The sequence below is a fragment of the Oreochromis aureus genome, linkage group 12, assembly GCF_013358895.1.
Source record: "Oreochromis aureus strain Israel breed Guangdong linkage group 12, ZZ_aureus, whole genome shotgun sequence".
Taxonomy (NCBI): Eukaryota; Metazoa; Chordata; class Actinopteri; order Cichliformes; family Cichlidae; genus Oreochromis; species Oreochromis aureus.
The window spans coordinates 21,057,913-21,072,002 of NC_052953.1; the positions used below are offsets into that span (position 1 = coordinate 21,057,913).

Below are 14,090 nucleotides of genomic sequence, written 5' to 3' on the forward strand. Positions count from 1 at the left end.
GTTAAGCTCCATATTCTTGCTGTTAAATAATAATTTAAAAAATGTCAGATGTGATTGTACTGCCACCTAGTGGTGCTCTGTTGATATGTCAGTGTGTTACTCAAGGCTCTCAAAAAAAAAAAAGAAAAAAAATTGAGGAAATAAACTGTGTGAGTGTTTTATTTAAAAAAGCGAACAAACATGAAAGTCAACACAGTTCGATTTTACTTCCTGTCTATTAATTTTACATTCACAGGAATATAAAAAGAAAAATGAACATACTAATAAAGTAAAACAGTATTAATGAGTAAACAAACAAACAAACAAAAAATGAACAAACTTTGAGCTGAAATTCACCCACAGGAGTTTAGAGTTAAATAAGAGCGAGACTGTACACACACCTTCTCACAGAAGCCCATACACACATTTAACAGAAGCATTAAGCCATCTGTCTGTGGTTAGCTTTTGATCAGATAACAGGTTTGGCCTCACAAACACGATCTGTTTTCAACTGCCAAAGGCAGCAACACCTGGATGTTTCTGTGAAAAGGGTGAAAAAGGCGCGTCTTTAAGCGTTACAGCATACTGCTGTCACCCTGGCAATGGATCATTTCCCGTTTAATTCGTCAAACCATGTCCATAAAATCAACCACATGAGTGGGAACATACTCATTATCTTCAGGTGAAGAAAACCCCTCTATGAAGACTTCAGACCAGAAACAGTTATCCTCTCTAGGTTAGTTTCCTTGTCAAGGTCACATGTTGCATGAGAAACCCATTTCCATCAATCTGAAAAGTCAAATACTCCGTTCAGACTTACATAATTAAATTAAATAAAATGAATTACACTCATAGAAATACAAGAAGATTTACAGACCTATAATAATCAATGACATGCCTGCATGCAAAGGTACATCCGTGTACTGTATGATGGCGTGTTTGGCTCTTACCACTTAATAACAACATAAATGGTCATCAGAGTGTCAAAGGCGAGGATCTTCATGAGAAGCAGCCTCATAACCAGGATAACCACCGTGTTTGTCCACACATCGATGCCTGAGAGCAAACCATGCAGACCAGTATAAGATATCCTCCTGTGTCAATTTATTGATTTTTTGGTTTTTCATTTTTGAGCAACAACAATTTTTTACCTTTAATTTTTTCTTCTTCATGGCACAGTTTGTCTTGATCATCTGAAAAGATAAAATGTGATAAAGACTGAGTGAAAGATAATTCCAGCTCCAAATTTACAGATATGGTCACATGAACTCATCTTTACCTGATGAGGTGATGCGGCGTCTCCTCTTGCCTTTTGAGTGTCTCTTGCGACTTACTGAGCAACTGTATGATGGCCAGTCTCTGGTTGTCACAGTGATAACAGCCACCACATTGGGGACATGGTGCTTCCTGGTTAAAGCAATGCTGTATGGTGTGGTGGGCATGTGACCCTCTGACGCTGAGCTCCAGCTGACCTCCATGTGCCCTCTCCTGAAGTCATTCACAATGCACACCAGCAGGGTCCAACCAAGCCTCTCCCCTGACAGGTGAACTGGAGGTGCCAGTGAAGCCAGCACATCGCCCTCTACCCCTCCTGATTCACGTGGAGCACGGAAGAGCAAATAAAAAATCACAAACAGAGGTAAGTTTCAGACGGGATGTGTGCTAATCTTTGCAGTGATGAATTATTCTCGTCGCTGAGCTCTTATCACACATATATGTTTTATAATCAAAGTGGTGATATGTTTATATGTACCACATGTATTTCTGAATTTGAAGTAGTAACTCCAGGAGCTAATATTAATGTATGCCACCAGAGATGAAGGATATTTCCTACCTGCTATTTTCTGTGTGAATAATTAAACTGACCTTTACTGACTTGCAACAGTTACAGAGGAGAGCTCTTAAAACCAAACTCCTAGAAATCCTTCTTTAAAGTCAGTGTTGTGGACATTTATGATTCGTGTGATCATTTAACAATAATTATTCTTTCATATTGATTCAAAACATATATTTTAAAATATATTTAAACTTCTTACCTGTCCACAAATAGATGATAGGAAGGTAAAAGAGACCCCTGGATGGCTCAGTCATGTCAGCTTCAGTTAGAGTGACTTTTATGATTACTGATCGCCCTCCTGTTCTGTGCGTTAGTGTATGTGTTTGTGTGGCTTGTGTATGTGTGTGCTAAATGGGGGCATGCCATTTGGCTTTGGCAGGAGCATTGCATTGTGGGGGACTCACATGTCTCATTGTTGTGACCTTATACTAACAATGGAACCCCCTTGCCCCCACCCAAATGCCTGCACAAAACCCAAACACATGCACACACAGACACAGGGACAGAGAGAAAGAGACAGGAGGACTGTGTGAGCTTTGCACATGTAAAGCACTATCTGCATTTACAGAGAAAGGACAAAACAGAGGACAAAACGGAGGACAGGACAGAGAACGGGACAGAGTATTTCGGACAGCAGCAGAGAGTAGCTGCAGTAACTGGAGAGATACACCTGCTCGCAGCTGTTAGATCTGAGGTGAGAAACTGATAATATCACCAAACCTACAACACTCTTGTAGGTTACACCTGTGTGTACACACACACACACACACACACACACACACACACACACACACACACACACACACACACACACACACGTTTTTGTCAGTCCTCCATTTCCATTATTAAGGCTAGGATAACTAATGTCACATTTAAATCATAACAAATGAAGATACATTGTCTTCTTTCTTTCTATCCCCCCCCCACACACACACATATAATACACGCACACACACGCACGCAAAGAGTTTTGTGTCATCACTAGTGGGTGGGAACTTAAAAGGGAAAGTGAAAGTTACAGCAGGGCCTTAAAGGAAGCATGATGAAGCTAAAATGACTGAGGTAAAGCATTTTGACATTTCTTTGAAACTTTACATCTGAAGCAGAATTTAGACGGGGCTTTTTTAGCACACTCCAACATTTAAACACTCTTCCACTGTCTGGTGCATTTCTGGTGAGCTCAGAGGTAGTAGCAAGCAGCCTGATCTTTTCACTATGGTACAGCACAACTAATGTCTCGGTAACCCGATTTGAACTGCAGCTATGCTCCTGCAGCTGTTGTCACCTTACAGTTATAGCTGTGTCCTTATTTTGTTTTGTCCACATGGAAAGTCATGTGGCTTTTTTGTCACATGTTGGATTCTCCTTCAGGACGAGACATGTTGTAGCCTAACATCCAGCAGCGTGGTTCAGTATAACACCATTACTGTAAGCCCTTTCTCTAATTGCTGCTTCGCTGTGCGATAAAAAGAAATTAACATCAGATCAGGGGTACCAAGTGAAGTCACTTTAAGTCCTGCAGTGTTGAAAAATCTTTTTTTGGTAGTAGAAATAGGTAAAAACCACAGAATTCAACAATTAAAGTTTGTCCAAATTTTACAGCATGCACCTTTGAAACCATTAGCCATATTTGGAAGGAGGACTTTCTTAGACCTCTACAGATAAGAAGAAGAATAAAGGGTTCGTCCAAATACTCGTGTTCATAATCTTTCATTTGTGTCTTTCAGGTTTAAGGAAAGAAGTCCCAAGAGCTTGCTGTTCTTGCTTTTGCTTCCTTGATATCATCGTCTGAGAGTGACATCAGCTCCCTCTTATTTTTTCCCTGTGTTCAGGATATGATAGAGTGATATTAACGCCAACTGTCAGCCTGTCACGTCAGAGGTTGGCATCTTTCTAATTGGTTGTAGAAATTCATTTCGTCTGCAATGGTCTCTGCCAGGCTGTTGGTGCTGTCCCTCTTTAGTGTGTCTCTGGTTGGGTCTCAGCCCACCGAGAGTTCACAACAGGTTTCAAGCCCTCCTGCTCATCCTGCAGGGGAACCATCTCTGAGTATCGATAACCTGTCCTTCCCCTGGAGCCGTCTTCGCCTACCAAAGTAAGTTTTGCACTTGCTTTTAAATATTGTATTAAAATAAATAAATCAATAACAAGAAAGCTGATGGATATTTGTCAATGTCTTAATTTATCTCAGGTACATCATTCCTCTTCACTATCACCTCCTCCTGCACCCAAACCTCACAAGTCTAAGTTTCACTGGCTCAGTGCAGATTCAGATTGATGTGCAGAACAATACAAACTGGGTCGTATTACACAGCAAGGGTCTTCAGATCTCCAAAGCCACCATATTAGACCAGAACCTCGCTCATCTGTCAGACCAGGTAGCTGTGAATGCACATCAGCTCTTTTGTCATTGTGGCCTACATCAGACCCATCAATCTCCTTCTGTTCCAGGTCCTTCCAGTTCTTCATAACCCTTCCCATGAGCAGATAGGCATTTTTTCTCCCAGAGTGCTCAGCAGTGGGCAGAAGTATTTCCTGTATATTGAGTTTGGAGCAGAACTTGCAGAAGGTTTCTATGGCTTCTATAAGAGCACCTACAGAACCAGTACAGGAGAGACCAGGTGAGACCAGGTTTACTATTCCACAGCATGCATTGTAAGCTATCCTACACATACCTACAAGTGTCTTTACTAAAAATCTGACGATATTTATTCTTAGAACCTTGGCTTCAACTCACTTTGAGCCTACGAGTGCTCGAATGGCATTCCCTTGTTTCGATGAGCCAAGCTTCAAAGCCAATTTCTCCGTACGAATTAGGAGACCTCCCGAGTACATTTCTCTGTCCAACATGCCAGTAGTAAGTGTGCCAGTGGTCACAAATGTTCAAATGAATACAAAACAAAACAAAACAAAACAAAAAACACTTCAATTGAGTTTTTGTGATTTTCAGATCAAAACAGCTGAAGTCAGCGGTGGCTTGCTTGAGGACCAGTTTGCTCCGAGTGTACAGATGAGTACTTACCTCGTGGCGTTTGTCATCTGTGACTTTAAGTCTGTCACTGGAACAACATCCTCTGGGGTGCAGGTGTGGTCTACATGATAATGTCTCGTATGAAATGCCTTCATTTCTTCCTTACTTTCTTAGTCTAAGTGCCCGTTTCTTCTGTTTTCACTGCAGGTTTCCATCTATGCAGCCCCAGAGAAGTGGCAACAAACCCACTATGCCCTGGAGGTTGCTGTTAAAATGTTAGACTTCTATGAGGAGTTTTTCAACATCCGCTATCCTTTACCCAAACAAGGTGATTTTTTAAATGGATTTTTTTTTTTTTTTTTTGCTTTGATAACCAAGCCAGAAATATAAGCTAGTATCCTGATCCATGTCGCCCTCATTCAGATCTGATAGCCATTCCAGACTTCCAGTCTGGTGCCATGGAAAACTGGGGTCTGACCACCTACAGAGAGACCAGTCTTCTCTACGACCCCCTCACATCCTCTGTTTCTGATAAACTCTGGGTTACAATGGTCATTGGCCATGAGCTCGCTCATCAGGTGGGAGTATGACAGTGTATGCATACACTAATGACATGCAGGTTTAAATGCTGTCAGGCAATCACTTTATTACAGAAAGAGTCAAAATTATAATTCTTGCTGGCAGTGGTTTGGCAACCTGGTGACCATGGAGTGGTGGAACGATATCTGGCTGAATGAAGGATTCGCCAGATACATGGAGTACATTTCTGTGGAAGCCACTTACCCAGACCTCAAAGTGGTATGTGCTTTAATCATTGATTGACAGATTAATATTAAACCTGAGAAAGAAGATTAATATTTATATTGTGTGCTCACTCTTGCAGGAGGAATATCTGCTGCACACCTGCTTTGCAGCTGTGGGTCACGATTCATTGAACTCCTCTCGGCCAATATCTAGCCCAGCAGAGAACCCCACTCAGATCAAAGAGATGTTTGACACAGTCTCGTATGACAAAGTATGTCTTTGTCTTTACACAGAAGTTTCAAAATGTTTCTATGACAGAAAATCTTTTCAAAACCTTTTTTTCCTTTTGCTTGATGTAAACACTCCTTTGAATCTCCAGGACTTGTCCCAACCTTATCTCTCTTTCTTACCAGGGTGCTTGTGTCCTGCACATGCTGCGACACTTTCTGACAGATGAAGTGTTTCAGAGAGGGATCGTGCGATACCTCCGCAAGTACAGCTACAAAAATGCACACAATCAGGATCTGTGGGACAGTCTGGCCAACGTAAGAACCCAAATTACACTAACTGTGTCCAAAGGCACCGTTTTCTTTTGTGTAAATTATGAAACGTAGTCAAAGTAACAGGCAGCCTGACAGAGATATATTTTACATTATTTGGCTTTTTTCCCCCTATATGTGGTCAAAGCTATTTTAGTAGATCATGAAACTAAAAAGTCAACATAACAGTTTGATTTCAGGTAGATAGAACAGATAGTAATCGAAAGCTTCTGCTTGTCTTTTTATTTCTGAAGAACTCACCTTTCTATGATAGTTTGTCATCTTGACGTTATCATGAAAGAGCAGATTGTGGCAGATCCACAGTTATGTTATGTTAACACAACACTTGACATACTAACACTAACTTTTAAGAAAGTAACTCAAAATTGAATTGGGAAAATAACTTTAAACTTTGGGTTATTGACTTGAAATTTTGAGATGAGAATCCAGAATTTCAATATATAAAAGGATTTTATTTTTCTAGTTGCAGAAACAAGCTTAAAGGGTTCAGTATAAAAAGATTTGTAGTCTTAACCATAATCACTTAGAGGAGGCAGGATGAAGTAGAAGAGAGGAGGGAATACTGGGACCCAGTGTACGTGACTCTGTCTCAGATTCGTTTTAATGTTGTAATGTTTGTTGAATAATAATACACTACCCTTATAATGGTTTCTGTAACAGCTGGGACTCCATCAGACGATAGTCTTTAGTTTTTTTTATGTAGCCCATAAAAATGTAGGTTTTACAAATAAGCATTTTAAACTTCTGGTAACAGCAGTGTTATAGATTTTTTGTTATTTGTTTTCGTTCCAAACAGCTAAGGTTTTCCATTTCATGGTGCAAAAATCGATTAGCTCAGACTTTAAAGTTGCTTAGAGTAGCTAAAGTAATAAACAGAGTGAACATTAAGTCTGTTTTTACTGCAGTCAGTGTTTTGTCTGTGCCTGGTAAAGCTGTAGTGAGTGCAGACTGACTGAAAAAAAAGAATGCATTGCCTTTCCAGGCAAAAATAACAAGAGACTGATAAAATAAGCAATCACAGTGTACACTGTAATGGATTATCAATGTCAAGCAAATTTAAAATCCCATTATAACAATCACATCCAAAAATTAAATGAAATACATGTCAGGATATGCTAGAGAGAGGTCCTAAATTTACAAAGAAGGCAAAATAAACAAAAGAAGCTGAGATACAGAAAGTCTAATTGGCTGGAAAAAAAACAAGGTAGGAATCAAAAAGCAGATCAAGAAACACCAGAAACAAGAGGTAGAAAAATTGAGGACAAACAATCTGACAGCTGATGATATTAAACACAACTAAATAGGGCAAAACAGTCTGGCATGGCAGAAGAATAATAGGAAGTAAATCCAGAAAATGTGAAACTTCCAGAATAAAAAAGTTGTTAACCAAGAAGACTAATAACTAATAATGAAACATTAAAACTAACTAAACAAGAACAACGACACAGAGTCTGGAACAAGATCAGGGAAAACAAAACCCACAGTCTTAAGCAGTTGAAATAAAGGCAACTATACCTCTTTTTGGTTTGTGAAAATTAAGTCTAATTGCTTTAATCTTAAAGACTATCAAGCGTTGGATGACTGAGCACCTACAGAGATAACAAAATCCATACATATATAACAAGAACCATGACTGTAGTGTATTATAACCCGTGTTGGGATTGTTACTCAAAAAAGTAATTTAATACACATTGCTTGTTACTTTGTTACTTTACTTAATTACTCACAGAAGAAAGTAATTTGTTACACTACTCGTTACATTACATTACCTTCATGTTTCTCTGTAAAATGACCTGAAATGCATTGTCACATAATTACTGGTTAGCAATATAATACTTAGGCTACAGTCCCACACACCAAGACAAATCCCTATCCTAATGAGTATGCACACAAGAGCTTTCTTTTAGTTTTCCTGAATGAACATAAAACAACAACAACACAAAGCAAAGCTGAAAACCAGCCGAAAAAGTTCTTAAAGCGAATGCCAAAATTAATTTACTGTAGCAACATTTACAAGTAGCAACAAGTTACAATGTTACAAGCCTTTCTGTTCATTACTGTTTTTGTTACCTGTGGAAGTTCCGGCTCTGGCTGCTGGACTGGGGTCAGCATGTACTCACTCTGGGTTGCAAAGAGCTGAAGGTCTGTTAGCACTATAAAGCAGTTGTTTCTGTCTTGGACACAGTTGGTATTTCACCATTGCGCTCTTGTTCTTTCTTTCAAAAAAAATAAAAGTAATGTCCAAGCTTTAGACCACTCCAAAATTTTCCTCATCCTGCACAAAAATTTAAATCAGCTGATTGTAGAAAAATTCAGGAAGAAAACGAGCACATCTGTTTGTCTTCTCCTTTCTATTTGCCCAACATGCAGAAAAGTGAAGAATCTGTGTAGCGCAAGTAACAAAATAATTATAACTGTAATGCAACTGCTGAATTTAGTACAGTAATGTGTTATGTTACTGCATTGCTGATTAAGGTAATGTGATTACAGTAATTTGTTACTTTAAAATGCCCACCACTGATTATAACATAAATTTAATGTGACTTTTATAAGAAAAGGAAGCATAAAATCATCAGTTTCATTCTGTTTTTCAGACCTGCTCAGAGGAGGACTTCATCTCAGGGAAACACTGTTACAGCAGCAGCCAGGCCTCCAAAAATGCAGTGAGCAAACAATTAAACATAAACTCACTGAGTCGTCTTCACTGCTTACCTCATATAAATGTCAGATAGTTTTTAAGATTGTGGTTGCATGTTAATTTCAGTGGACTGTCTCCTACAGTACCTGTTTGCTGGGGAACATTTGAACCTAACAGCCATGATGAACACGTGGACTCTGCAGAAAGGGATCCCTCTGGTAACTGTGACGAGGAAGGGGGCTCGTCTGCTGCTTAGACAGGACAGATTCCTGAGGACAGTCCTGCCCTCTGACCCTCAGTGGTCCACTTTGCAGAAGGGGTAAATATGCACATGCTTTTCTAAAATTTTCTACTATTTAACTTCATTGTTATGTTACTTACTCTACATGTAACTCCTTGTATTACTACCATGACTTTATTTAAGATGAAGGACTTGTATCTTTTGTGAGTATAAATTTCTTTTTTGTATAGTTTCCTTTGGCATATTCCGCTGACATATAAGACAGATAGTTCCAGCACCATCCACAGACACCTGATGACATCACCTACAGGTAAGAGGGGAATATAAAATTGAATAAAGCTGAATAAAAAGTTTTAACTTTTCTTTGCCATTATCTTGGTCTTTGTTGCATCTTTTACTGTATATGTTTTATTCAGATAGTATACATATAGGAGAGGAAGCCAGCTGGGTTAAGGTAAACTCTGACATGACGGGCTATTACATGGTTCATTATGAGGATGGTGGCTGGGATGTGATGACTAAACTGCTGAGGGAAAACCACACTGCTCTGAGCTACAAAGACAGAACTCATTTGATACACAACGCCTTTCAATTGGTCACGTAAGTATATGTTTGTGTGTGTAACTGTTTGTGGTCTCTGTGAGCTAGCAAGAGGTTTCTGTATAAGAAAACAGCTTTGATTACTAAAAGTAAAATAGAAAACAATAATCTTCTCTTTATATTTATTTCTTCTAAAGCGCTGGTCATCTGCCGCTCAATAAAGCCTTAGACTTAATCGGTTATCTGCTACTGGAAACGCACACAGTGCCTCTCCTCCAAGGACTGGGATATCTAGAAGCTTTTTACCATCTGGTTGAGAAAAGAGATGAGTCAGTTTTAACACACAACCTGGGGGTAAGAACAGAGCACACAGTTTGATTTTTTTTTATGCCATTAAGGCATTAGTTTAATGTGAGTTGTTGTTTCTGTGGTCCTGTGTTTCTACAGGCGTACATCCTGCAATTTTTCCGTGCCGTCATTGACCAGCAGACGTGGAGTGACAGCGGCACTGTATCAGAGCGACGTCTTAGGACTGAGGTCCTCTCACTGGCTTGTCACCTGGATGACCCTCCCTGTGTGAAGCGGGCACGTCAGCACTTCAGCGACTGGCTCCAGTCCAACGGAACCCTCAAGTATCTATCTAAACTACACTTTAACACTCATTCACAGTCAGCAACCACATATATGATTCACATAAACAACTGCTCTCTCCTGTGCTAAGAGAGCTCATATAATCTGATATGTCATCATATCCTTAATATGCACGTCTGTGTTTGTGTTTATTTCAGCCTGCCCACTGATGTGGCAGAGACTGTGTATTCGGTTGGAGCTCAGGATGACCACGGCTGGGCCTCGCTCTTACACACATACAAGATTTCCCTCTCTGAGGCACATAAGCACAAGATCCTGTATGCTTTAACCAGCAGCAAAGACACCAGCAAACTTGAAGGGTATGTTGTCTTCATGCTGTGTTGTTGGAAAATAAAGCAGAAATGCTGCCACCTTGTGGTAAACATGGAGGCATGTATGGATTAGTAACCTCAAAGTCTGAGCCTACTTATTGAAGTGTATGTTATGCTAATTTTAGTCAGTAGTCTTCATGTGTTCATGTTTGTGTTTCTGTTACAGCCTGCTGGAGCTGGGTTTGGAGGGAAAGGTGATTCGATCCCAGGATCTGTCCACTCTAATACTGATGGTAGCCAGAAATCCGAAAGGACATTACCTTGCATGGAACTTTGTGAAAAAGAACTGGGACACACTGGTTCAGAAGTCAGTATAACAGAGACTGTCCTAAAAGCATGCCATATAATTACAGTTTTTAATGCTTTTTTAACTATAGCATATTAAGTGAAATCTGTTTTTTCCTCAAACTGGCCTTGTGATTTAGATGAAAACACTAAAAAGCAGCTTTGTACTGTTTAAAAATACCGTATCATACAAGCACCACAGTCTGGATATTCAGATATATTTGTCTTGACCTTCTTGTCTGTTGTCTTTCTGGTCTGCAGGTTCCAGCTGGGCTCATTTTGTATTAGAAATATCATCATTGGCACCACAAGTCAGTTTTCCTCTCCAGAAGAACTCACTGAGGTAAATAAAGTGCTTCATATTCCACAAAGAAGTTTAGATACTCAGCAATATACTGACATGATATTTAGCTCACCTGGCACTCAGGCACATATAAATATTTTTAATCGTATATATTGTTTAATTTTTCACAGTGTTTTTCAAAAGTTGATTATATGTTTAATATTTGTTTCTAAACATGCCTCAGGGTACATCAGAATAATTCAAAAAATCTAAGTATTGTGGCCAAACATTTAAAACATGTCAAACAGCATTTTATAATAGAGAATCCTCATTTTTTGTGTCTGAATTTGTACTCCAATGCCCAAAAGAAAGAAAGAAAGAAAGAAAGAAAGAAAGAAAGAAAGAAAGAAAGAACATTAGAAGCTCAATGTTAAATGTTAAAAAGAAAGTATAGTTCCAGTCAAAAGTTTGGACCTACCCAAACGCTGGTATTGTATATTGCTATCCTGATAGGTCAAATAACTAATATGTGCTAGCCTTGTTGCAGTTATAACTGAAAGAGTACATTTCCTTTAACTTTTTGTCTGTTTTCACTTGTGTCATAGTATGTGTTTGTGTAGGCTTAAATACTTGTGTTTTTGCCCCCAGGTGCAGTCATTCTTTGAGTCCATCAAAGAACAGGCTTCTCAGCTGAGAGCTACTCAGATTGCCCTGGACAATGTACTGAAAAATGTCCGCTGGGTTCAGAGGAACCTGGAGACGCTGAGAAAATGGCTGAGTGAGCAGATGCAGTGAAAGACAGCAGGGACAAAGGTGGTGGTTTTAACATACCACAGAGGGACTATCTCACAGTTTTTTTTTTAATTGTTTTTTTTATTCAGAAATGTATATGCTTGAAATCACTGAAGGGTTGACAGACTTGTAAATACAAAAATATGTAAATTTCAGGGAATTTGTTCATTAAAACAAGAAGTAAAAATTACTGGCAGCTAAGTGGTAATGGTTTGTATAAGAATAAGTTTTGTGTTATTTTTAGTGTGTGTGAAACAGAGAGATCCATTCCAAAGAGGCACACAAACACAGCATAAATGGATTCTTCACTATCAGGGGCAGAGCCCATGGGTGTCCAGGGGTGGCAACGGCTACAACAGACAAAAGTCTGACTACTCACTGCAACCAGTGATGAAGTCATTAGGGAGCCACACATGTAATCAGAATTCACATTGAGTTGGGACTATTAGTTTTTCACTACAGTTGTTCTCACACAAACAGACTTTGACATCAGCCACACACAAGTAAAATTTGAGAAGCTGGTAAGAAACAAACAACGAAAAAAGCAATGTCAGCGTCAGAAGGGGCAAGTCTGCAGAATTTGAGTAAGATAGGTCACATGACAGTAAACCAAAAGAGGAAATGAGTTAAACAAGTTTGTCATCTTTAGTAAATAAATAAAAACTGGAAAAATATAGCTAAGATTGGACTCTTATTAAAAGCAAACAGTATTTAAATTATGTTTTAAGGAATGGAGTTCTTCAGATTGTCTTCTTCCTGCCCCCCAGTGCACTGCACAGTTGCTGGCTTTAACATATTCTTTATGTGTTACTAAGGCCTGAACAAGAACAATGAGCAGAAGCCAGTGATCTAAAGGAGTCATATAATGAAACAGAAGCCTCGTTACACATTCACAAACATCAAAATCAAAACAAAAGGGTTTGAAGTTAAACACGAACAGTTAAATGAGTACTTACAAAAATCAAATTATTAAACACAACAGTTAATGCACAGCTATGCTCCTCAGTATTCAAATCAAATGCACTGACTTGTTTGCTTTAAGCTGTAATTTTTTTTATTTATCAACAACATAAAAAGAAATAAACTTTGTAAATTTTCAAGGGGTTTTTTTTTTTATTTTTATTTTTTTACCAGTTTTGGCTAAAAAAATAACTTATTATGTCCTCATGTGGAAAGAAAACATTACAGCCATGTCATGAAAAAGTAATTAAATGAAGACTGTTTTCCCCACATTTTCACACATGTGAAAAAGAATGCACAACAGTGCCACCACAGTGTAAGTAATAGTTTCACCCTGGCCACATCTATACAAATGGCCAGACTCCAACACGGTTCACTACATGGACAATAAAAGAGTTTGTTGTACCTCCTGTATCTGCGTTTTTGTTGCATAAACTGAAACATAGCCTTTATGTCTTGAGTGTAGATTGTGTGCCCCTATATTAATTATGTTAGGGTCTCTGTATACAGTAAATACTTAATGGCTATCAGAGTTTAGGCTGTAAATGAAAGTAAAACAAATTAAATAGATAGACAACAAAAACAAGGGAGACAATAAAGGAGTAGGAAGGAATATAAGCTTATTATTCCCACCACATCGCTACTGTTTAGTAACTGATAATCATCATCGTAATTTGTAACTTCCTATTTAAGTTCTGTCCTATCATCAATCTTTATTTGTTGTTGTTATACTAAAAGAACAAAAACAAAAAAATACACATAGTCCAAAACGTGGAGCTTGTTAATGATCTGAAGGCAGTTGGGACCACAGTCACACAGAACACTGTCTGTAACACACTACACTGTAATGGACTGAAATCTTGCAGTGCCTGCAAGGTCTCCCTGCTCAAGAGGGCACAGTACAGGCCGTCTTAAGTTTGCCAGTGAACATCTAAATGATTCAGAGAAGACTTGGGGCCATTTCTACTAAGGGTACAGGACAACTTAACTACAATGAAGGGCTGATGGACGGCGCCACGTACTGTAAAATCTGGATGAAAACCTTCCCTCAGCCAGAATACTAAAGATGGGTCGTGGATGACAAAACCAAAACATACCACCAAGTCCACAACGGAGTGGCTAAAGAAGAAGCACATTATGGTCATGCAGTGGCCTAGACAGTCTCTAGACCTCAGTCCTACAGAAAATCTGTGGAGGGAGCTGAAAAACAGCAACCAAGAACCCTAAACGAGAGGCAGCAAACCTGGTGACCAACTCCAAAAAACATCTTACTGCTGTGCTTGTCAAGAAGGGTTTGT

General features: G+C 39.0%; 1 protein-coding gene across 2 annotated transcripts; it reads left to right on the plus strand.

The window, feature by feature from the left end:
• Nucleotides 1-1,490: 1,490 nt before the first annotated feature.
• Nucleotides 1,491-13,202, plus strand: erap2 (endoplasmic reticulum aminopeptidase 2). 2 transcript variants are annotated; one of them, XM_039620813.1, is made up of 22 exons: nt 1,491-1,618; nt 2,385-2,510; nt 3,544-3,911; nt 4,008-4,194; nt 4,268-4,437; nt 4,535-4,673; nt 4,767-4,901; nt 4,995-5,115; nt 5,211-5,365; nt 5,472-5,585; nt 5,671-5,802; nt 5,945-6,076; nt 8,686-8,754; nt 8,873-9,048; nt 9,201-9,280; nt 9,387-9,570; nt 9,708-9,864; nt 9,958-10,142; nt 10,299-10,460; nt 10,639-10,779; nt 11,019-11,100; nt 11,689-13,202. In XM_039620813.1, exons 3-22 carry the CDS (start codon nt 3,742-3,744, stop codon nt 11,833-11,835), a joined length of 2,838 nt encoding a protein of 945 aa, XP_039476747.1. In that variant the 5' UTR covers nt 1,491-1,618; nt 2,385-2,510; nt 3,544-3,741; the 3' UTR covers nt 11,836-13,202. The 2 variants fall into 2 exon arrangements, with proteins under 2 accessions (XP_039476747.1, XP_031611264.1); XM_031755404.2 differs by lacking the exons at nt 1,491-1,618; nt 2,385-2,510 and adding an exon at nt 2,807-2,878.
• Nucleotides 13,203-14,090: the final 888 nt, after the last annotated feature.